General features: G+C 38.4%; 1 protein-coding gene across 2 annotated transcripts; it reads right to left on the reverse strand.

Moving 5' to 3' along the window:
- Nucleotides 1-1,049: 1,049 nt before the first annotated feature.
- Nucleotides 1,050-25,000, reverse strand: SUV39H2 (suppressor of variegation 3-9 homolog 2 (Drosophila)). 2 transcript variants are annotated; one of them, XM_011968118.1, is made up of 6 exons: nt 24,658-25,000; nt 23,086-23,231; nt 7,835-8,506; nt 5,662-5,808; nt 4,089-4,218; nt 1,050-2,949 (listed from the first exon to the last, which is right to left on the reverse strand). In XM_011968118.1, exons 3-6 carry the CDS (start codon nt 8,501-8,503, stop codon nt 2,843-2,845), a joined length of 1,053 nt encoding a protein of 350 aa, XP_011823508.1. In that variant the 5' UTR covers nt 8,504-8,506; nt 23,086-23,231; nt 24,658-25,000; the 3' UTR covers nt 1,050-2,842. The 2 variants fall into 2 exon arrangements, with proteins under 2 accessions (XP_011823508.1, XP_011823509.1); XM_011968119.1 differs by lacking the exons at nt 23,086-23,231; nt 24,658-25,000 and having other exon boundaries at nt 7,835-8,896.
- Nucleotides 25,001-25,455: the final 455 nt, after the last annotated feature.

Consider the following 25,455-nt stretch of genomic DNA (forward strand, 5'->3'; position numbering starts at 1 on the left):
GTAGTATGTTTACGCACCTGGGAGTGATAATGCTCAAAAACTTCTGAAGTATTCATCCACATTATGCTAGCGAAATGTCAAATTGTCCTTTAATATTCAAATGCATGAACCATAACTCCTAGGCCTTTTGGCCAAGATCAAGTATAGTATCAAATCCTGATAAGCTATCTTAAAAGGAAAGTAACATTTCAAGGAATTGAATATAAATCTTTGGTTAATCTTGTTAGCACATAGTGAGGAATACATCAGTATTTTTCTGCCCCTTTTATAGTCTTACTGGAAATGACTAAAACAGAAACAAAGCTAAGCCATGGTAAATAGAACATTAAATGCCCAACCTAATTTATTTTGCTAAGAGAAATTGATGAACTAAAAGAGAAACAAGTATTGTCTACATTTTAGATATGGGGGAAAAAACCCTGAGATTATTAATTATGTATCACAATACTCATATGTAGATCCTGAAAATGATGGTATCAATATAATATGTACAGTGGATTTATGTTTTAAACTGGATTACCTTTGATAGTTGTCTTACACTGAAAAATTCTGACGTCTTCAGGAAACCAATGATGAATAGCTAAATGTTGAATTAAAATAGTTAAACCCCTTAATAACATCCTTTAGTTTCTATTATTTCACTGCTTAAGTTCAGCATCTGAATAAAAAAGGTAACGTAAGTAGTACTTAAGATCCCAAAGGCCCATTACATTCTATTAATAAAGACAAAACAAAACTACATGTTTACTGAAAATAGTCTTTTTTTCTTTGCTTTCCAGTTTTACACTTTTGTTAAACACAAAAAAGTGGACAAGATCAAATAACTAGATGGTAAAACACTGATTTTTTAAAAATCACATCTTTAAACCCGTGAGAATCACAATTCAAAGTATGGCCACTGGGGGCAACCTGTAAACCTGTGACCCTTTCTTAACACTGACACTAACACTATGTGACTGATTTTTCATAAAACACAAATGCCATTAAGAAAGTATTTTGTCTTGACACATTCTGCAAAAAAAACCAAAAAAACAAAAAATTTTTTTTTTGAGACGGAGTCTCACTGTGTCACCCAGGCTGGAGTGCAGTGGTGTGATCTTGGCTCACTGCAACCTCTGCCTCCTGGGTTCAAGTGATTCTCCTGCCTCAGCCTCCTGAGTAGTTGGGACTACAGGCGTGTGTCACCACGCCCGGCTAATTTTTGTATTTTCAGTAGAGACAGGGTTTCACCACGATGGCCAGGCTGGTCTTGAACTCCTAACCTCAGGTGATCCTCCTACCTCAGCTTCCCAAAGTGCTGGGATCACAGGTGTGAGCCACCACGCACGCCTGGCCCCCCATTCTGCAATTTTGGTTAACAGATTCTGAGGGTCCAAACATGTAAACAATTTATCCTATATATTATGAAAGAGTGAAGTTGTCATAGCAATATAATGAATAAAGTCTAGCTTCTCCCAAGAAAGAGCTAAAGATTAAGAAGTGCTGCATTCTTGAAGTTGGTTCAATTTTACCCAAGCTTATTTTAGGTAATTAAAGCCTGGAGCAATGAGCTTAGGTAAAATTAGGAATACTGAAAGCTAGATTTGCTGCATTTATCATTTTCGACAACATGATGAGAAATCTCAGAATCAGACATGAAAGCATAGTTTTTCCTGATTGAGATTCGATACTATGCTGGAACCCTCCCACCCCCTTACAAACTAATATATTCTATTTTAGTCTTTGTAGGTTGACTAATAAAAAGGTCTAATAATTCAGGCACACACTTTGGCCAAGTTTAGCTTTATCACATCTAAAAAAAATTCATGTATAAAACAAATATCAGTTCAAAAATATAGATTACTTTTTAAGAAGAACCTGCTGGAAATATAAAAATAATTAAATCTGGTGGAAAGGAACTGTTACACCTGCCTGAAATTGAGAGGCTGTAATGTTAATGTACATTACAGTATCATTAGGTACAGGTGCTCTCCAGGCAGCTTGTTTTACTGTTTAGACTGTTTAGACCGGAGGTACTCAACACAAATTTCCAATTCATGTTACTAAGAGGCGCCCTTAAAGTGCTCCATTCCCCTTGCTTGGTACTCCAAAAAACCGTCCTGGTCCCATTATCGTGTCCTTTCAAAGAAGCATAATGGCCAGCCATTCTGGACTTCTAGAGAGAGCTCTTCAGAGATTTTTCTTCTAGAAGATTAAGAAGTCTTTTAAGAATTACAGGTTCAGACATACACTCATCACAACAGTCTTGATTGCTTCAAAATATGAAATGAAGCTGAAATTAATTTTTACATTTAATTTTATACCTTAAATTTCTGTATCGAGATGCCAATGTTTTAATGAAAAAGTAGAAAACAGTATAAAATTCAGTAACACCTATTTGTCTCAAATACAAGTACAGTGAATATTAAACAGGAATGACAACAGAGTAGCAAAAACAGAACTGGTAGATTTGCCCAAATTAACTGTTTCTCCAAATTTGAGGTTTATGGCAAGCTGAATGTTTGATCACTCAGCAATTGTTAATTACATTATCAGTTTAACACTTTCAAACACTACGGGAGGCATTTCTCTGTTCACATAGACTTAAGTACACATATACTAAGCTGTAAATAGTCTGCCTTCCATTAGTTTGGTCTCTAAGCACTATAGATATGTAGACTTCAAATCAATCTATGAGACCCAGTGACCCTCTCTTCAGAGGCATTTGGCAAATGTCTTGAAACATGAATTGTAAATTAACATAGGTACAATCTTGATTTAATAAGAGTCCCAAATATGTATTTTTAAAAATGTTAACATCGGGGAAAAAATTATAATCATCAGCTCTATTTCCTGAAAAAGTTCAGTTGAGGTAACCTCTGCAAGTCACAGCTCCACATTTACATACTGTTCTGACCCTCTTTTTGGCTGGGCTGTGGTCAATAGAATCTGAAGATATATCTGCAGAACCTGAAGACACAGAAAAAGAAATACAGAAAGAGAGTTAAGACAATTTAGAATAAATTTCAAATTTTCTATTATATTAGCTTTATTATCAGTGTTAGAGGGTACTTACATGGTCAAGACCCTTAGAGTAAGTTAACTCCCAAGGAAATGTAGTTAGTTCCCTTTGCAATATTTACAAATAAATGTTAATATTCAGATTCAAATCATAATGAATTGTCTTGAAAGGATGGTGCGGGTTAATAATAGGTAAAGTTTATGTTATTAGCCTATATTTGTGAGAAAGGATTTCTGAAATGATGAAACTTACTGGGAATATCTAATACACACTCATTTCACACAGTATATAAAAGCACAGTATGTAAGAGGTTAAGCAATGACAATATGTAAAGGCCGTCATTCTTAAAGAAAACATTTATATTGTCACAATAAAGCAAATAGAATTAAATGTTCTTTTTAAAAGCCAGGTTTAAGTAGGAGTAGAATAAATCTGTATGTGATTTAAATCATATTTTCTATCTTTTGAATATACATCTCTTAGTAAAAATTCAAAACTGTAGGCTTATATTTTTTTTTTCCAGACAGAGTCTCTGTCGTCCAGGCTGGAGTGCAGTGGTGCTATTCATGTCTCAACTGTAGCTTCAACCTCCCTGTCTTAAGCCATCCTCCCACCTCAGCCTCCTGAGTAGCTGGGACTACAGGCACATGCTACCACACCCGGCTAGTTTTTTCATATTTTGTAGAGACAGGGATTCGCCATGTTACCCAGGCTGGTCTTGAATTCCTGGGCTCAAGCCTAACGCGGTGGGATTATAGGCAGGAGCCACCATGCTTAGCCCACAGTTAAAAAAAAAAAAATACAAGTAGTACAGTATTAAGAAAATATTCTATAATAAATAAAATAGTTTCCAAAATGGAAGTTCTGAGAAAACACGACGTAGAACCATTCCTCAGCTGAAGGTCAGGCAGACCTGGGTTGTAGTACTAGCTGTTGGATTAGCTTTGGACCTTAGGATGACCAACTTAGTGCTTCAACTTTTCATCTTTAGTATTAGTTTGGTTCAGATATCTAAGGTCTCTTCCTAGTCGGATTTGATTCTTCATATTGAAACTGACAACAAATAAACTGTACTTGAAAAGCATACCTTTCATTTGATAATCAAAAGTCAGCTCTTCTCCAGCATTTATCGTTCTCGTGGAAAACAATGCTATTCGGGGAAGACGAGTATCGAGGTTATCGATGAAAACATTGAACACCTGAAGATTTGGGTCACACTAAAAAGGAACATTAGAACCCATTTAAGTAAAAACGGTGTGAACAAGCCCTTCTACATGCCATATAAAATGTTTACTTTCCAAGAGATTTAAGTTCCACTGGAAATTAAGTTGCTTATTGCTTAGAGGTCTTTGAGGCATGCACATTTAAAAAGATCGTTTTCACTTATAAAAATTTCAGACAAGTATAAAATAGAGAAAATAAGAAATCCCTATGTATCCACTATGCAGCTTCAACAATTAGTAACATGCTTGTCAATCTTAGTCATCTAGTCCCAAGTTTCTTTTTTTCCTGGAGAATTTCAATGCAAATCCCAGATTACATTATTATTTCACCTGTAACTATTTCAGTAAGGCATATACTTTAAAGAACTAGAATAACTGTGTTTAAAAAATCAAATCTGCACTACAGAAATCAAATGTTACACTGTATGGAGTTTCACTGCTTAAACTTTTGATCCAAACTCTTCAATGTTTTGAGAATACGACAGTAACTTATGGAATATGCAAGAAAAAAGATGTAGTGAGTCATACTAAGGAATCAAAACTGTGTAATGGTCTTTGGATAGAATATCTCTATTTTGAGACTATCTCGAATTTATCATTAAGAAAAAAATTCTTCAATGTTAATCAACAAACAAGGGACCAGAAGGTGTCTGCTAATCATACACTAATTTCTTACTATGAAATCCATCAAAAGTTTAACATGGTCTACCTTCCTTTATATGTTCAGCTATATAACTTTGTGAGACACACTATCCTTATTATCTACAAAATGAAGATAATGTCAACCTAACAAGCCTAATGTTATCCACTTAGTACTTAGTAGGTAACCCAAAATTATTAACTTCCCTAATTTTTGGAAATAGTTTTTATAGAGTCCAGAATTTTGCAGTTAAGTTCCAGCTATATTCTAAGTGTTTTCAGACATTAAAAGGCAAGGAAAAATACTAATTTATAATTTAGAAAAATAGCCCTACATAAATACTCTACAAATCTTTAAATTTTATAAAAAGTTGTAACATGTTTACATTTTAAGAAAATACATTTACCTTAGTTTGTACATCCTAAAATTTAGTCGTGTTAACTTCCATTAAGACACAGTTCTGTGTAATTCTTGGACACTTTACCTCTTAATTGCTCTGGTCATTGTAATATGAAAATAATACCTACCGTACAAAGTTACTAGAAAGTTTAAATGAAGTAACATATGTAAAGACTCTTGCAAAATACATGCTATTAATACTCGGTAGGCACCTCAATGTTTACTTTTCCTAGTACAGCAATAATACCATAACTTAACAGAAGCTGCCCTCATTATAAAATACGTATTTTGGAAATGTTAAAAGGATATGTAGTTTAAAGAGAATTATTTTTTAGCTATGGAAACTAGTACTAGGTTGAATTGTTAGTCGCGTCTAAAGTTTACGTATGTCTTCTTACGCTGTGATTCACAAAATGAGACACATTGCCGTATCGAGCCGCATCCACTGTGAATTCATCAGATTCATAGTCCAGATCAAAGAGATACGTGATTCCCTTGTTGTCATAGAACTGTCCCCGTCTTTCAGCTTCTTCACTTGTGATTACCTAAACAGAAAAAACTACAGTATATTAACGTAGCTACTGAACTAAAGAAGCATTCATCTACATGTCTATTAATATGCAAATACCTACAAATATTTAAAAAGAAAGAAATTCGAGTGTCATCAAAGCAAACATTCACACTAGGAGTCAGATGGAAAGAGGTGGGAAAATGAGGGGAAGAAAAATGATAATGCAAAAGATTGATGACTTTTTTTTTTTTTAAACAGGGTCTCACTCTGTCACTCAGGCTAGAATGCAGTGGTGCCATCATGACTCCCTGCATCCTTGAACTCCTGGGATCAAGTGATCTTCCTGCCTCAGCCTCCTGAATAGCTGGATCACAGGTACATACCACCATGCCCAACTAATGATTTAGTTTTTGTAGAGATGTGGGGTCTCACTCTGTTGCCCACACTGGTCTGGAACTCCTGGGCTCAAGTGAGCCTCCAGCCTTGACCTCCCGAAGTGCTGGGATTAACTGTACCCAGTTGATTTATGACTTTTTAAACAGGATTTGAGCAGTAAGTTGAAACACTGCATTACTTTCATTATAATTAGGATGTTCAAAAAGCTATACAACCATAGCTCTCTACAGGACAAAATTGAAAGTTAAAGACTAAATCTGCAAGTATATGCTCTAAATTATGATCCAGACACATTTTTCCTGTAACTTATCTATATGCAGTTACAAATGGAAAATTGTTAAAAATACAGGGGAGAAGCTATGTTAACTTTGGAATGGAAGGTTTCGTTTTTGTAGAATACGTTATTTTCATGCAATTCTGTAAGTCTAAGATCGTCATCCACAGTTCAGCTCTTAAGAACACAGTTTTATGACACGCTCAGCTTAAGAAACTGAAAGTGTCTAAAGTGCTTTATGTTACCAATCAAATTTGGCTGCTGCACTCATTAAGAATGCAACTTAAAAACTTCTGGTTAACAAAAAGAATAATTTGATTATGTAAGATCTTGTATACTGAGTAATTTATAATAACCTACCACTGTCTAAAAGTGTAAGAATCAAAACAGACACCTAATTTAGTTTCAGAATTCTAGATGAACACAGATAATTATAGGTGACCCAATTCCAACTAAAAAATCCAGAGTTGACAACTCCGGATATGTAGCCATGCTCCTGTCTTGCTAGTCACAGCTCAACCTACCCTTCAGTTTGAAGCAGTGTGGTGTCATGGTGAAGACGACTGATTTTGGAGCTCTGAATGTTGGTTCTTATTACTATGTGACCTCGGGCAAGGTGTTCAATTTCTCTATAATAATGGACATAACAGTACTACCTCTCAAAAAAAAAAAAGAAAAAAACAAAAAAGAAATAGTACTACCTCACTGAGTTTTGGAGAGGATTAGTGAATTAATACATCAAGTGCTTAGAATAGTATGTGACACATGGCAAATACTTTTTACATTCATATATATACACACATAGATATATGATTTGTATAAAAATAAATTTGCTAGTATTTGTATGGTAGTTTTGAGAATGGTCTTCACAATTCAAAAGTAAGTTACAGATGCACAGAGCCTAATTTTCTTACGGATGCAACAAATGCTTGTGTATATTTTACAATACTTACAAATATAGTATCTTTCGTGTTGATCCAAAACAGAGTTCTGCCAACTACATTTAACCATATTTGGTCAAATAGATGAAGTAAATTAAAACTTTCAAGTTTCAAAGCAGCATGTGTTACATCTGAGTTTCTTCTTAGGACTTTTGGATAAAAACATTTGTCATATTTTAAATTTTACAAATGCTAGGTTTGACTACTAGGAATGGGTATTTGTTGAAAGATGACTATATCGATTTAACATACTGTTTTGTTCACATAAAAGTTTTTTATTTCTAAACATGCCAGTGAACTCTTCTCCTAAATCAGAAAATAAATTTCTACATATCTGCAAATGAAAATTTCAAAATGTACCAAGTATCTGTTACAGAGATAAAAAGGCAATTTTCCAAAAGTATAAACCTTACATGCCCATCATTTACTACGTGGCAAATTATACATACCTCTCCAACATATTCCATGACAAAACTCATTCTTTTAATCTTCACAAGGGTCTTCACACCCCAGCCACGTCCATTGCTAGTTCGAAAAATGCAAAGCGAATACTGTGTGCCTTTTTGTACAATCCTATTGGGACAATCAGGTCCACATTGACACCTTGAGTTGCATTCATAGATGGGAGTACCAGGTGGGATTTTAATTTGTTGGTTTTTATTATAAGCCAAAAGAACTCCAGCTTCAGCAGGACAACATTTTTGAAAGAAGCAATCTGTGCACGAACAACCAAAGGTAGCTTCATTGACTAAGCTGATTCCAGGAGCTGGTTTGTATTCGTTAATGTAATAGAAGTCTGAAGGTGGGCCCTCTAAATCAACAGTATTTTCAACAAATATCATTCCTTTATGATTCTTTCTTCTGTTGAGTTCATCTTGCCATCTCTGCAGAGCTATCCTTTGTTTAGCCTTCTTCACAATGTACTCAGCGATGGCAGGTTTCAAAGTTTTGTTATTGTTTTTTGGAGTTATTGCTTTGCCTTTCTTTACCTGAGATAAATAATTATGCTTGTCATTAGAGAATTGCTGAAGCAGTAACGGGCACTTCAGATTTTGCAAAGGTTCCCAAGTATTTGTAGAATCTGGCCATCCTTTCCATTTTACAAGATAATATTCCATATCCTTAAAATACAAAAGAAAATAAAATGCAAATCAGATGGCTATTTCCCAGTTTTACCGAAAATAATTAAAAATCTTCAAGAGTAAGGTATCCATTACCATTTTTATTACTAACACTTCAGAACATGTAGTCACAGGTTCCTAACACATGAAGTATAAATCATACAAATAAAAATATTTTTCCTTATATTACATAAAATATGGAATTTAGATGTGGCATAACATATTTGATAAGAGGCTATAGAGTTTTACCTGGAAAAAGATGAAGGTACTGAAACTTATGACTATGTTACTAAATGGTGATGTAGGTTAAACCCAGATGTATGTATTTTGATCATGGAAATAGATGGTCTCAAAGCTAACTCTTTATGACCTAGGTTAGTGGCTTACTTGGCCAGCAATAGATTCAGGCATTCTTAATGTCCATAACTTAATATCATACACCAGACACGAGGGAACTCATTTCTCAACATCATGGGCACACGTTCTCTAGATGTTCTAGAGATTAACTGTCCAATACAGTTATAACTAGCCACATGTAGCTACTGAAAACTTGAAATGTGGCCAATCCGAATTGAGATATGCTTAAAATATAATACACACTAAGGCTGGGCACGGTGGCTCATGCCTGTAATCCTAGCACTTTGGGAGGCCAAGGTGGATGGATCGCTTGAGCCCAGGAGTTCGAGACCAGCCTGGGCAACATGGGAAAACCCCATCTTTACTAAAAACACAAAAATTAGCTGGGTGGGGTGGTGCGTGCCTGTTATCCCAGTACTAGGAAGGCTGAGGCACGAGAATCGCTTGAACCTGCGAGGCAGAGGTTGTAGTGAGCTGAGACTGCACCACTGCACTCCAGCCTGGGCGACAGAGTGCAAGACTCCGTCTCAAACAAACAAAAAACAAAGCAAAAAAACCACACTGAATTTTAAAGACTTAGTATTATACAAAAAAAAAAAAAAAAAAAGAACATTAAGTATCTCAACTTAAAATCTTGATTACAGGTTTAAATAATATTTTGGATATATTGGATCAAATATATTCTTGAAAGCAATTTCAGCTGTTTCTTTTTACTTTGTAGAATGTGGTTAGTAGATGCTGAATAGCGTCTGCAGCTCGCATTACATTTCTATCGGACAGCTCTCTTCTAGAGAATGCTGATTTAGACTCACCCATGACTGGATGAGGTAGCAGGCACTTATGCCACCTAATAGCAACTATTCTAATTTATCCCTCACACTGTTGTTGGCCACAATGCCTTGGCAACAAGGCACCACGGTATCTTGTCTTTTCACTCCAGTGACTCTGTTTTCCTCCCTTAAGGTAAGGAAATGCCATGTTTAAGTTTCTTTTTAAAAAGGCAGTTAAGGCTTGACGCAGTGGCTCATGCCTGTAATACCAGCACTCTGGGAGGCCGAGGCGGGTGAATCACTTGAGGCCCGGAGTGCGAGACCAGCCTGGCCAACATGGCGAAACCCTCTCTACTAAAAATACAAAAAATTAGCCGGGTGTGGTGGCAGGCACCTGTAATCCCAGCTACTTGGGAGGCTGAGGCAGGAGAATCGCCTGAACCCAGGAGGAGGAGGTTGCAGTGAGCCAAGACTGTGAGTGAGCCACTGCGCTCCAGCCTGGGCAGAAGAGCGAGACTCCATGTTAAAAAAAAAAAAAAAAAAGTAAAAAATAAAAGATAAAAAACACACTTGTGTGTCTAATAAATTTTGAAGTGGTCTCAGTAATTTTTTTTTTCTTCTGGAATAATATATAGCCACATGCCCAAGGGGTAACATTAGATCATAAAATGTCTTCTGAAATAAAAAGGGGATTAAACTGTATTGTACAGTTACATTATCATTTTAAGTCATAGATACTGAAAAATCTTGTTGAGATAACTGCTTTTCCCTGAGAATTTTAAGAAAGTTTTTATATAAAGTACAGATGTCCATGACAGTTGTTTTAACAGTTATAATGCATTAATGACTAAAGGTCTAAGCCATGTGATATCTGCCATGTTGCTGAGGCACAAATTGGGCTGAGGGACACCATGAGGCAGCTGTGCAGGAACCAGGCGCCCACCCAGGAGTGTGCTTATTTTATCCCCACTACCTGCATCTTAATGTTTTGTTTCATTATATTCTATTCAACAAGCAGTAATCCTTGTGAATTAAAAGAATTTTGCTTTCTTTTCAAAACTGGTCAAAAGTTTTTTTCTCTTAAAAAATGTGATTAAATAGTGTGCGGATATGCACAAAAACTGCATTCTGTGGAAATACATATTATGGTTCCAGGAAAAAAAAAAAAGCTTTGATGTACATTTTAGTATTTGTCAAATTGAGCCCCATTAAGGCCTAAGGATTTCTTCCTCCTTTCAGGTGACCGCTACAATTCAGGACTGCTGTTGGCGGGTATCTGTTCACACTGTAGTAGATACGAGATCCAACTGGCAGCATCTAACTTTTCTACTCCCCTTAATTCTAAACATTTTAAATTTTTCAGATGCTAGAATAAAGCAATGCAACCCTAGTCCTCTTTTTCTTTTTTTGGCTACAGTTTTTCCTACCATAGCCCGGGTTATGCCAAATATTCCCAGTAAACAATGAAAGAAACAGAAATGGTGGCTTTAAGTCAATGGTTAAATCATCCAGGAACATTAAAAACACTGGCCACTGACGTTATTTCCAAAATAATTAATTGTATTTAATCTTACATGAATCACTTGCATTTTAAATGAACAAGTTTTATATGCTAATCACATTGGTACCTACTTGAATTTATGAACAGGAAATATGCTTATAAAACATGAATACTTATAGCAGACTAGTATAGAAATATTAGTAAGATTCTGTGTCAACTTGGTAGACTTATATTTTATAAGCATATTTGATTAAGATATTTCCACTTTGAAAAATAATTTTACACAGAAAACCACTTTAAGAAACAAATTCAATAAGCTAAAATGCCAAATAAAGGCCAAAACGTTCATAAGCTTATTATATCAGTATCTTATTCTGACATGTAATCAACTCTTGATTACCTATAGAAATGGAATCCCAGTGGCAAAAATGATCCATAAATCACTCCTATGTAATTCGGAATACATCATATGAATTTTTTCTTAATCACATTACCCAGCCGAGGCGGGTGAATCATGAGGTCAGGAGTTCGAGAACAGCCTGGCCAACATGGTGAAACTCCATTTCTAGTAAAAATACAAAAAATTAGCTGGGCATGGTGGCGGGCAGGTGCCTGTAATCCCAGCTACTTGGGAGGCTGAGGCAGGAGAATTGCTTGAACCTGGGAGGAGGAGGTTGCAGTAAGCCAAGATCACACCACTGCACTCCAGCCCAGCCCGAGTGACAGTGCGAGATCCTGTATCCAAAAAAAATAAAAGACATCTCCCCCAACTATCTTTGATGTCAGTTAGCCATTCCAGTATTTTAGTATCTATAATAAGTATATGAAAGTTTGGTCACTAGGGGGTATGGGGAAATATATTACTAGCCTTTAGGAGTAAAATCTCATAGGAAAAAGGCAGCAATAACGTGAAATAAGTAGCAACGTAAGACATTATCACAGAATATAGAGGGAAATCAATACAGCTCAGACAATAAGAAAAGGGAAGACAGAAAGCAGTACACACTATACTCTGAAGGAGTGAGAGCAGTGATTGAGTAGGGAACATGGCAGGGAAGATGAAAAACATGGGCAAAAGCTGAAAGCTAAGATTTGCATGAAGTACCAAAAAAATAGTGAAGAGATGGATTTGTCTAGCTTTAAGGTTCAGAATGTTGAAACAAGCTAAAACTTGTAATGGTAAGGCAACAGCAAATTTTAGACAACCGTAACACTTACTTGGCTGAGACACTTGAACTTTACTGTAGGCCAGTGGTTCTTAAAGTTCTCAGAAACCATGGTGCCTCTGGGGGAGCTTCATGAAGTACATTTAACTCCATCTTGTTAGTTAGGAACAATTTTACAAATCTATTAATTGCCAAACCCATGGACTCTTCAACCCCCTCTTATTTGGCCTCTCTAAGGTAACAGCCACCACCTAACCATTTCTCAGACTTCCTTCTTGCTCCTCTGTATTTTCCTTGCTGAGACTGCTTCCCCTGCCCATCACTTACACAATGGAGACACTCAGGACCCTGTCTGGCACCCCTTTTCACATGAACATGTTTATCCCTTTGGAGAATCTGATGAAAGCAATGGACCTTTCTCTAACAAAAACCACATATAAAACATTTTGGGTAATTTCAGGATATTTAGATTCCAGGTTTAGAGAATTCCTACTATAAACGATCTCTTTGGACAACCTCATCACCCCATGGTTTTAACTATTAATTATATGCTGATGACTCTCCAAGTTTTATCTGTAGCCCAATATATCCAATAGCCTACCGGATGCTTCTTAAAGCAATCTAACCACACAGAGCTCACCACTGTCCTTCCGCATCAGATTATTTCTGTATTCCTCATCATGGTGAATCTTACCTGTCCACCTACTCACACAAGCCAGAAACCAGGTTATCTCAATTCCTTCTTCTCCTCAATCCAATCATCACCAAGTTTCTTTAGAGATGGACTTCTTCCTGTCGATCTCTATTTCTATAGCGTTAGTCACACCAGGCCCTCAATTCTTGCCTGCATTCTTACATTAATCTTCCAACTGGTTTCCCTATTCCAGACTTACAGCTTCAAACACTCTATCCTTCTTTACTATAGTTTTTTTGTAAAAACAAAAAATCCACAGAAGCAGTTACTGTTGTTTTTTTTTTGCTTAAAAACTTAATGGTTTCCACCCTGCCTAGGGAATGAAGTTCAAAGTTCCTCTTTTCAGAAAGCAAGTCACTGTGGAACTGTTTCCTGATGCCCCTCTGGCTCCATCTTTCATGATGGCCCCATTCACACAACACACACTAGCCACAATGAACAACATGCCAGGCCTTTTGATGCCTCTGCTGCTTTGTTCACAAACTTCTCCCTAATTAGGAGGGCCTTTCCCATTGGCATAATGAATGCTTGTCTCATCTTTTAAAACAGCGTAAGTATCACCTCTTCTATGAAGTCTTTCCTGTCCCCATACCCAAGAACTGATCACCACCAACTCCTTTTTGTTCCAATTTCCAATTTAAACTCTAAGGTATTTGCGGGAAGGGATGGAATCTTATTCTTTATAGCCCCCAAATGAGCACAACTGCCCACCGTATTTTAGGCTGTGACTAAATGTTTCTGAATGTATAACAAAAAAATACGAATACCAAAGGGTATGCAATATACAAATCACAACACTAACTGTATGAATTCTTAAAGGAAATACAAGCTGATAAACTTGGAGGTAGCAATTCATGGTTTCTCAGTATTTGTCACCTGCTGTCTATAGCCAACAAGTGGCAGCAAACACCAAAACTTTAAAAGAAACATATGGGAAGACAAAGAACAAAAAAATGTGTCTTTCCACTAGCTAATTTTTTCTACCAATTTTGAAATAATCACCATATTCAATATCAGTGTTAAAATAACCTGAATCTGGTTGGGCACAGTGGCTCACTTTGGGAGGCTGAGGCAGGAGGATTGCTTGAGCCCAGGAGTTGGAGACCAGCCTGGACAATATAGTGAGACCTTGTCTCTAAAAATTAGCAGCATGTGGTGGCACATGCTTGTGGTGGCACATTGCCTGTGGTTTCAGCTGCTCAGGAGGCCAAGATGGGAGGATCGCTTGAGCCTGGGATGTCAAGGCTGCAGTGAGCCAAGAACAGCCGCTACTACTCTCCAGCTTGGGCAACAGAGTGAGACCTTGTTTCTAAATAAATAACTGGAATTTGATTATGAAAACACACGGTTCCACAGGAGCATAGTCTGAGAACTATTATAGTCACGAAAAATCACTGAATTTTCATGCCAGTAAGAGTAGGAATTGTGACAGCCGGGTTAGAGACACAGAATTGAAAAAAGTGAGCCACATGACATTGTTAAAGTATTTTCTTAGAGCTCTGTTTTCCTGATCTCTCAAATACAGGTTGTAGTATAATGATTTCTATGTTATTCTAGTTCTTAACCACCCTAGGTTCAATCAGTGTTTTAGGAATATCAATCTACTGTCAGATGTGGACTAGTATTATTTTGTGCCATGCCGCACAGGGGTGGTTCTCGAAACACAAAAGTACCTGTATACTTTAAGAAACCAAAGCTATAGGCAATATTTATTGCTTAGCTTACTAAGCTATGTGCATGTCCATCAATGTGTACAGAGAATCTTGTTCTTCACTGAACTATCTTACATACTCGTGGTTTTGTCAGAAATTATTCTGTGTGAAGGGGTGATGTAGTAACAATAATGCTGCAGAAAAATTGCCTTGCATTGAGACTAAGTACTACTACAATTAACACCCTTTAAGTTCAACTTGACCCTTGACATGAATTTATAATAGTAACAACCTTTTGCCTCCCCCCACAGAATTCTTTCCATTTCTCAAGTTGGCTATTTCAGACCTCCTCCACTTTGTTCAAGGTTCCCATCCCTACATCCTGTGTTATTTTCAGTGATGTATGACCTGTGTTCCTAATGCAAAGAGAAAATGGAAACCACCAGGCATTAACTGCCTTAACTTCCAGCCTTCCATGGCCATGGAGCTAGAGAGAAGGTGGATGCAGACACGAAAAGAGAGACGCACTTCCTTGGTCAATTCTTCTTGTCTCTTCAGTATCTCTGCCGGTTCTCATAAGCATTTAAGCAGGCTCCATTTTTAAAAAGCAAAATAAAACTAAACCTCCTCTGAGATATAAACGCTTGTATATGTGGGGAATTTCTAAAAGACATATTAAGTTGCTAAGAATGAGAGACTGAAACTAGGTCACGGCGTAGATGTCAGTATCTGACCTTTTATAACATTCACTTTTTAAAACTACGTGCATAGTATTTCCTCAAAATTAAAAAAAAAATACTATCACAATGGTCTTTTCAAAAAAACTTGAAAAAAATTATAAACACCCTTATACTCATGTAGCCCTCTCGTTTTCTTGAAAGCTACGATTCATGGAAGAATTGTCCATCCTACTTAACTCTACTTTCTCACCTCCAGTTAATTTTTTTTTTTTTTTTGAGATGGAGTTTCACTCTTGTAGCCAGGCTGGAGTGCAATGGCGCGATCTCAGCTCACTGCAACCTCCACCTCCCAGATTAAAGCGATTCTCCTGCCTCAGCCTCCCGAGTAGCTGGGATTATAGACATGCACCACGTCCGGCTAATTTTGTAATTTTAGTAGAGACAGGGTTTCTCCATGTTGGTCAGGCTGAATCAAACTCCAGACCTCAGGTGATCCACCTGCCTCAGCCTCCCAAAGTGCTGGGATTACAGGCGTAAGCCACCGCATCCGGTCTGGTTCATTCTTTAATTCATTCCTTTGACTCTTCTCAGAAGTGCTCTAAGGGAATGAGTGACCCTCCATTACTAAATCCAGTGGATTCTTTCCAGTTCTTTGACCTGTTTAATACTCTCCTGCTGACATCATCTTTTCCTCTGGTTCCCATGATTTACTCTTTCCATTTTCTTTCTTTCCTTTTTTTTTTTTTTTTTTTGAGACCGAGTCTTGCTCTGTCATCAGGTTGGAGTGCAGTGGCACGAACTCGGCTCACTGCAACCTCCACCTCCTGGGTTCAAGTGATTCTCATGCCTCAGTTTCCCGAGCAGCTGGGATTACAGGCAAGCACCACCACACCAAGCTAATTTTTATATTTTTAGTAGAGATGGGGTTTCACCATGTTGGCCAGGATGATCTCAATCTCCTGACCTCATGATCCGCCTGCCTTGGCCTCCCAAAGTGTTGGGATTACAGGCGTGAGCCACTGCGCCCGGCCAACTCTTCCTATTTTCTGACTACCTCTCTTGCCAGTGTGTCTCAGTCTCTGACAGTCCTTCCTACGAGTGTCCCCACCTAATTCTCAGAGCTCATCCTCAGTCCTTGTTCTCTGTTCATATTTGCTTTGCTTGGGCTACTGCAATCGCCTCTTGCCACCCTCAACCCATTCAGGGCACAACAGCCAGAGTCATGTTTTCAACACATACATCTCAGCACACCGCTCCCCTGCTTAAAACTACTAAATGGTACTCTACGCCCTTAAGAGTAAGTCCAAAATCCTGTCCTCAGCCTATGAGGAGCAGCACTCTCTGGGGCCTGCCCATCCCGCCAGCCTCATCGCGCTCCCTCCTACTTGCTCTGTTCCACTCATATCCTCTATTCCTTGAAGGCCCTCTTTCTACTCCTTGAAGTCAGGCTGTCTTCTGCCTCGAAATCCCTCCCACGTATCCCTTTCTTCCTTTAGTACTAAGTTGAAACATCAGTTCCTCAGGGATACCTGCCCAGTCTCTCCAGGATAAGTGAGATCCTTCTGTCACATCAACACTTACCTCAACTACAATAAGTACTTTGTCCAACTGCATTTAAGGTATTTCTACCCTCACTGAAAAATAAACTCCAAAGTATCAGGGACCATACCCTCATATCACTCATTGCTCAGATTCCCAATTCCTAGTGCAGGACATGGTAGATGGCCAGTAAATATTAGCTGAGTTCATGAATAGGAAACTGCATCCACTCCCAAGGCTTCCCTCTCTATCTTTTTGCCAATTACTTTAGGATCTATGTTTCTAGTTAGATCTCACTATTGATTTGAGCCCCACTTCCAGTTGGTTTAAGTCCCACTTAAAATGTCCTCAAGAAAGTACATTTTGAAAGTACTCAAGAAAGTTGAGTACATTTTAAGTAGAACTTAAACCCACCAGAAATGGGTCCCCAAGCCCAATCTAGTTCCTACTCCTGTATTCCTGGGGAACAGTAACATTGTCTAAACCACTGCCCAAGTCAGAAACCTGTACTTTCCCTAGACCTGGCACCCTCACTGCCATACCCCCACCCAACCCTGTGACCACAAGCCACAGACATACATTTTACATCCTTATTTTTTAAAAAAGAACAGAAGAACCGCACACCTACTTTTCCTTAACATCATTAATACTTTAGTCCAAGCACCACTGTTTCTGGCCTGGTTACTATGACAGCCATTCAGAACACGCAGCCGTGCACGTGTTATCCCCCTCTCTATCAATCCCCTTTCTTTTTTGCAGAGAGAAAATTCTCTCAATTACAAACCTGATGTGTCACTCTCTTTAGAACCTGCCAACTAACTCCCCATTGCCTTAGGATGGCTGAAAAATCCTTCACTCACCTCTCATTCTTTCCCACGTCCATCTACTATCACCTCATTCTCCAGACAGAAGCCACAGACAATTACAATGCTCACCTTTGGACAGGCTCCAATTGGACATCACTTCTGGGAAGCTTTCTGTGACCTATCCAAGGTGCACCTCCCACAGATCTTGTAATGATGTGTGCCACAGCACTTTTTATACATCTACACTGCAACGGGCTATTTGTCAAACTTTCTCACTAGGCTGTGAGTTCTTTATAGTGAGGGAGTTTCTTATTAATCTTTTGATTCCCAGTGCCTAACACAATGCCTGGCACACAGAAGAAACTCAAATAATTGTTGAGTAAGTCTACGAGAAAAACAAACAGGAGACACGAATCAACAGAATGCTGCTATCATCTAAGCATGAAGCCAGGAAGGCCTAGTCTAATAGTGAATGTACGCCCTACAAACATAACCGAAGCAAAAGACAATTCAATTCAATGACCACGGACTAAACACCCATTCTGTACCGGGACTACAATGAGACAGTCCTGGCCCTCAAATGGTGGATGATTTAGCAGGGAAGATCTGATACAAACAAGACCATAAAGTGTTACAAGTTCTAGAATAATGGCAAGAATGGTGCTTTGTAAATCCTGAACATAAATCAACTAATTTTGCTGGAGGTGAGAAACGGCAGGTGGTTCTACAATAGGTGGTGACCTTTGCACTGAACTGTGCAGGCTGTGTAGGATTTTGCGAAGCAAGGAAGAGAAATGGTAGTATTCTGAAGAGAGAATTAGATAAGGAAAGGGGACACAAAAGTGCATGATATGTTCAAGGCATTAGAATGCAAGCTGTGTCTGTTTTTGAGCTATGTTTCCAATGCTTAGAACAGTACCTAGCTCATAACAGGTGCTCAGTACATCTTAGCTAAATGAAATAATCTATAAATATTTCCATTTCAGAAAATAGGATAGATGACAAGAGATGAGGCTGGAAAGGTGGCGGGTAGCCAGATGACAAAAAACCTTGGTCCTATGCTAACGTGTCTCAGATGAGACTGGTAAACAGGGAACCATGAAAAGGTCTAAAGCAAGGCTTGAATGCAATCAGAGCTAGGTTTAAGGTACAACTATAATGGCATGGTGGAATATGGTACTGAGACAGTGTCTTTCATGAGCTAAGTGGAGGTGGCCACACAAGAAAAGGACAAGGTCATAAGATCCTTCACCTACTCTGAATTTGTAAAAGAAAAAGAGAAAGAGAAGAAAAAAGGCAGAGGTATGCTGAACTAATGCTGGCTTAGAGATTCAATATCTATGCCAGGCAGAAGAAATGGGGGATGTATGTGGGGTACTGAGGACATAAGCGAGCAAAGGAAGGTCACTTATTCCGAAGCAAGAAGAGAGATGAACTGATGAGAAAGACTAAGGAGAAACTAAACAGCAAAAGTGATCTGAAACTGAACTATGAAACTCAGGATTCTGTACAAGAATCTTGGTAGCTCCCTTAATGTAAGCACAGACCCGTAAGTAACTATTACTAATTCTCTCTGTGAAAGTACAGCAGGAATGAACAGGAAAGGACAAAGAGACAGAGATAACATAATATGATAACCCATTAGATTTAGAGGGTAAAAAGAAATGAAGAATTAAAGATATATGCAATCATTAGGTTAGGTAAGTGGGAGAATTACGTTTCCGTTAACCAAGATAGGGAACACTAGTGCAAAACGCAGGTATGAAGGAGGAAAACAGGTGCCATTTTGAATGTGAACTTGGATACCTGTAGGGTATCCAGTTCGAAATGAAGCCCAGAAAGGGTTCAAGGCCTCAGAAAGATTGAATGATAAGCCAAACACATACAAGTAGAAACCACTGGGAAAGAGGCTGCCTACAGAGCAACTACAAGGTGAGCAGAGGGCCAAGAACAGAGCCTTTAAGACTATCAACGTTTCAGAAGAGGGAGGGATAAGAGATAGTAAAGAAGGTTCATAAAGAACAGTAAGAAAAACAGGTGGAAAAGAAGTAGGAATAGAGGTAATAATAATCACAGTAAACGCTCATATAGTATAATTACTATGCCGGCCTTTGTTCCACGCATTCTATCTATATTAACTCATTTAATGCTAGTAACACCCTGTGAGAATGGTACAATAATGATCCTTGTTTCAAAGATGAAGAAAATGAAAGAAAGGCTAAGTAACTTGCTGAAGATCACACAACTTGTAAAAGAGGCAAATTTTAAACCTAGACAATCTCTCCAAAGATGAGAGTTTCAAAGAGGAAAAGGTAGCCAATGGTGTTAAATGGGGAAAAGTTGAATAAGATGCAAGGTCTTCAAATCTGACATCTAAAAGGTTACTGAGGGGCAAAAATCAGAATAAGGTGGGTTAAAAAGCTAATGGGAAGTGGACAGACACCTCACAGAATGGGAGAAAATTTTTGCAAATCATATACTAATAAGAGATTTGTATCCAGACTATGTGAAGAATGATTACAAGAATGTTTTAAACAGACAATCCACTTTTTAAAATGCACAAAGGATCTGAACAGACATTTCTCCAAAGATATACAAATGGCCAATAAGCACAGGAGAAGATGCTCAGTATCATTAGTCAGAGAAATACAAATCAAAACCACAATGAGATACCACTTCAAACCCACTAGGACAACTATCATCAAAAAGTCAGATAACATCATGTATTCGCCAGGATGTGAAGAACTGAAACTCTCATGCACTGCTGGGGGAAACGTAAAATGCAGTGCTTTGGAAAAGTCTGGCAGTTCCTCAAACAGTTAAACACAGAGTCACCATATGACCCAGCAATTCTACTCCTTGGTATATACCCAAGAACCATGAAAACTTATGTCCACACAGAACCCTGTAGACGAATGTTCATAACAGCATTATTTATAATAGTCCCAAAATGGAAACAACTCAGATGTCCACGAAGTGATGAATAAATTACATGTGCTATATCCATACAATGAAATATTATTTGGCAATAAGACGGAATGAAATACTGATATATTTTACAACATGGATGAACCTTGAAAACATGCTGAAAGGGGCCAATCACAAAGGACCACATATGGTATGACTCCTTTTATATGAAATGTCCAAATACGCAAATGGACAGACAGATGTAGTGGTTGCCTAGGGCTGGAGGTAGAAGGGTAATTGAGGAAATCTGGGGTAAGGGGTGGTAGCCAAGGGGTTTAGTGTTTCTTTTTGGGATAACGAAAAGTGTTCTAAAACTGACTCCTAAAGTACACTAGAAAATTTGTGGGTTTTTTTTGTTTGTTTGTTTTTGAGACTGAGTCTTGCTCTGTTGCCCACACTGGAGTGCAGTGGCATGATCTCAACTCACTGCAACCTCCACCTCTGGAGTTCAAGCAATTCTCCTGCCTCAGCCTCCTGAGTAGCTGGGATTACAGGGGCCCGCCACCATACCTGGCTAATTTTTGTATTTTTAGTAGAGATAGGGTTTTACTATGTTGGCCAGGCTGGTCTCGAACTCCTGACCTCGAGTGATCTGCCTGCCTTGGCCTCCCAAAGTGCTAGGATTACAGGCATGAGTCACTGTGCCCGGTTTAAAAAATTTGAATTGTACACTTTAAATAGGTGAGTTGTATAACAGCATGTGAATTATATCTCAACAAAGCTGTTAAAAAAGTCAATGGGACATGCAGTAGTAGAAAAAGACAAACACTTGCATGAGTGGAGAGGCAAGGCCAAAGAAGATTCTTTGAAGGTTAGGGAAGATCTGAATATGTTTACTGACTGAGATATATCTGTAAAAAAAGAGAGCTTGATATAAACAAGACACCAGAGAAGAAAAAAAAAATCCAGCAGGGTGCAGTGGCTCACACCTGTAATACCAGCACTTTGGAAGGCCAAGGTGGGTGAATCATGAGGTCAGGAGTTTGAGACCAGCCTGGTCAACATGGTGAAACCCCAACTCTACTAAAAAGTACAAAAATTAACCGGGCATGGTGGCAAGTACCTGTGGTCCCAGCTACTCAGGAGGCTGAGACAGGAGAATCGCTGGAATCCAGGAGGTGGAGGTTGCAGTGAGCCGAGATCACACCACTGCACTCCAGCTTGGGCGACAAGAGCGAGACTCCGGGTCTTTAAAAAAAAAAAAAAAAAAAAAGTCCTAGAAGGGGTAGATAGGAAGAAAAAAGAAAAATGGTGACACCTCTGGAAGTAAGAATAAGTGAACAGCTGGCGGTGAAGGTAAGTTGAGAGTTTACACATGAAGGATCCTATTTTTCATTGAGGTAGGAGGTCTTCAGCAGAAAACAAGAAATGGGTAGAGTAAGAAACCCAGAAAAGTAATACAAGTTGGAAAACCTGCTGACAAGAATGGGAAAAGCAAGCAAGATTAAAAGCTCGTCAGGTAGAACTGAGCAGTGTGAGAACAGAAATAAGTTATAATGGGGCTGATATGCATGATTGTATAATATGCTCAGCTGGATTGGTCAGTCCATAGGTTGTAAACTGAGATGGCAGATGACTGGGGCTGTTTCAGGGGCTGAAGGATGCTGAGAGTGCCGGTGAAATGCACGAGCATAAGATCCCACTGAGCGGGGAAGGCAGTGATACTAAAGGAACTTGAAAGAATGGGATTTAGTGACTGATTCAATATAGAAGATGAAGGAGGAAAACAAAGACTTAAACAGGATTCCCGATTCACTTATCAATAGAATTGGTAGATTAATGACCAAAACAGTTCTTGGAAAGAGAGGTAGGCTATAGACAGATGAATTACTCAAAAATATAAAGTTTAAATCAAAATATCTTTAGAGAACAACTCTGCCATTTTTTAAGAGCAATAAAGGCAGGCTTAGAGAAGTGAAACGAGTTTGCTTAAGTTCTAAGGCACTAAACAAAAGCTGGAAATGACTTCGTAATCCAGGCCATTCTGTTATAACCTAGAACCTGACTAAATCTGGAGTTTGACAGGATGGCACGAAATGCAAATGGTGATGTTCTTGAGATTCAATAACACTAAAATTGGTTTGAAACGGTAGGTTCATTTCAGGTGATAGTGGGGAAATATGATCCAGGAACAAAACGAAAGACAATTGGAGATCAAACATTTGCTCTGGCAACCCACACGGAGATAATCAAAGAGTTGGATGTAGAGTGATATGAGCACTAATACGAGCACTAAAATATTCTAATGCAAGAACATTGTAAGCTTCAAAATCCTCTCAATGCTATTTGTCAACACAGATGACAGGACACATACATTTATTATGGCTTAGAATTTTTTAAACATTAAGAAGAGCTTTTCTTACTTTTAAGGTTCTTTTTTTGTTACAGAAATATGAAATACTGAAGTCTGATTAGGTCTCTTGTAAGGGGCTAGACATTTGCCTTACCTTTACTACCTTGTAGTCACACAAGTATTCCACCTCATAATTGTTTAGATTCCTTTTGGTGATTCCAATCGATTTACATGTGAGCTTTTCTTTTCTACATAATTCCTGAAGAGTATCAAGTGAAACTAGGCAAGGCACACACCAAGCTACAATAAGAAAATAGAATTCTTTACTAATGAAATAGCTATTCAATTAAAATAAAAAAGAGAAAAACCCTCTATTCCCCAACTTTCAACTGGCAATTTTAGACTAAAAATTCCTATGACAAGAAACCAATTATGTGTCTTCAAGAAAAAGTTAAACATTAAGGAACTATTTCGTTAAATTGGTGTTCTTGGATTTTCTCATGGATTTCTACTCCACTATGTTTAACTGACATCAGTTGATTTCCATTAAGTCACTCGAAAATGTTTCATGTCTGTAAGCTTTTTAAAAATTATATGCAGATGCAGGTCAACAGAGGTAGTGTTTCTTACTTTCACTGTATTCTACATAGACTATAATCACTATTTTAATAAAATGTAAATCTCTAGGACACTTATTCTTAAAAACACATCTAAAATATACTTTAAAACAACATTATAATTCGTTAACACATAACTCATTTTTTTTTAACTGGACAAAACGAACTGAAATCTAATTAAAATATATTTCTACGTTACAAACTCATGTTAGTTTTCTCTTTGAAATGTTGCATGAAGCTTTAATTCCACTTATTATTTTACCCATACTGCAATATATTATCACCAAGGTGAATAAACTCGAGTTATTAAAAAAATGGAGAATATATTGGTATTTTGTAATACTTAGACTGTATTGTTTTTAAAGCCAAACTTTTAAAACGGTGTTCAATTTACATAAGCCATGTACTAAACTCAAAGAAAATTAGACATACTTATCATCAACCCTCCAGAAGCCAGAAACTAATTGTGTTCCAGAAGATTTGACCCTCAAATTTCTGTAAGTAGCATGTTACCACACTGAATTTAAAGTGTAAATTAACAAACACGTTTAGGAAAATGGAACAAACTTGGTGTTAGGGCTAGTGTCATGGTAAGCACTAGACAGGATCAAAAGTCCTCTGCCCTACCCATCGCTCAGCCACCAAGCTATGTGACTTTAGTGAGGTCTCAATCTGTCTGGTTGTCACATTCACTGGAAAAAAATGGAGAAAACCGGTGTTACCAAACAAAATCTATCAGTAAACTCAAGCTTTACTTGGTAGCTCTCCAAGGTAGTTGCGATCACCTTTTATGTTTTGAGGTAATTTCAGGAAAGGGAGAACACTTGTTAGCGGCAATAACTTTTCCTGCACCCTTTCCTCATCCTCCCCACCTCACACAGCGATTTCATTGTCAGAAACCCTTAAGCATAATTTCCACCATCTCACTGGCTGCAAACGACTCCATCCTAAAGCAGTAAAGAGAAAGGTATTTTCCTCCAGAAAACGTGGGGGAAGAGGCCGATTGCTTTGGAGTGGTCGTTTGGGGGTAGGGCAGTGATAGGAGAGAAATGACCCCGTAAGTCCCTTCCATCTAAAAAAAACTAGAGGACGTTTTGTGTTAAGCTGACCTCATTAAGGGGATCACGTATAAAGGAAGTTCCTCTTGAGTATCTACCCAAGGTGTGTTTGTGTGCTTTTCCTAAACATTTTTATCTAGTTGAGGATTCAAAACACAACCCGCAAAGGAAATGCTCTTCGAGAATTTAAAGGAAAAAAAAAAAAAGTGAACATGAAAAACTGCAAACACGTGGTTAAAAAAAAAGCAAAACGACAATCTCTCAAGTCTCCAGTAATGTAGAAAAATATTTCACTGACAAAATTAAATAGTTCATGACCACCACAAACACCTTCCGCTAGCTTAGTTCACAGTAACCCCTGACATTCTCCAAGGAAGAAAAACTCGGGGATAATGAGGTCATAATCCAAGTGGAGAGGAGGCGAGCTTGAAAACACCTTTACATTCCAGAACGCACGGAAAAGTTCCAGGCTCTCAAAGCGTGCGCGACACCAACACCCCCCGACGCCCACACCCACGCGCGCTCGGTGCCCAATTCCCCAGCGTCCACAGAAATAACACCAAGCTCCCGGTGGGTGGAAGAGTTACCGTAAGCCAGAGGCTGCAACCTCAAATACCCACTTTCTGGGCGACTCTCCAACGAGGCACTCAACCTCCTAGCGTGTCCGCCTTGTGGGGGGGGGTTCCTCGGTTATCCCCTTAGCACACAGGCGCCCCGATTTCCTCTCCCCCTCTGATATTAAGGTCATGTTCACGCCGGCGGGCGTCGCTTCCCGCCTCCCACTTCAAAGGCCCGGGCGCATGCCGCACGCCGCGCTCGAACCACCACAAAGGAGCCAGTCGCAGCCGG

Source organism: Mandrillus leucophaeus, unplaced genomic scaffold (genome assembly GCF_000951045.1).
Source record: "Mandrillus leucophaeus isolate KB7577 unplaced genomic scaffold, Mleu.le_1.0 Scaffold83, whole genome shotgun sequence".
Lineage (NCBI taxonomy): Eukaryota > Metazoa > Chordata > Mammalia > Primates > Cercopithecidae > Mandrillus > Mandrillus leucophaeus.

What these genes read in the sequence shown, in the direction of transcription:
- SUV39H2 (XM_011968118.1), bottom strand. Translation starts at nt 8,503, where the DNA reads ATGGAATATTATCTTGTAAAATGGAAAGGATGGCCAGATTCTACAAAT. An exon ending in CTCATTTTGTGAATCACAGC is followed by an intron (nt 4,219 to 5,661) that starts GTAAGAAGACAT and finishes GTTCCTTTTTAG; the next exon opens with TGTGACCCAAATCTTCAGGT. An exon ending in TTTTGATTATCAAATGAAAG is followed by an intron (nt 2,950 to 4,088) that starts GTATGCTTTTCA and finishes CTGTGTCTTCAG; the next exon opens with GTTCTGCAGATATATCTTCA.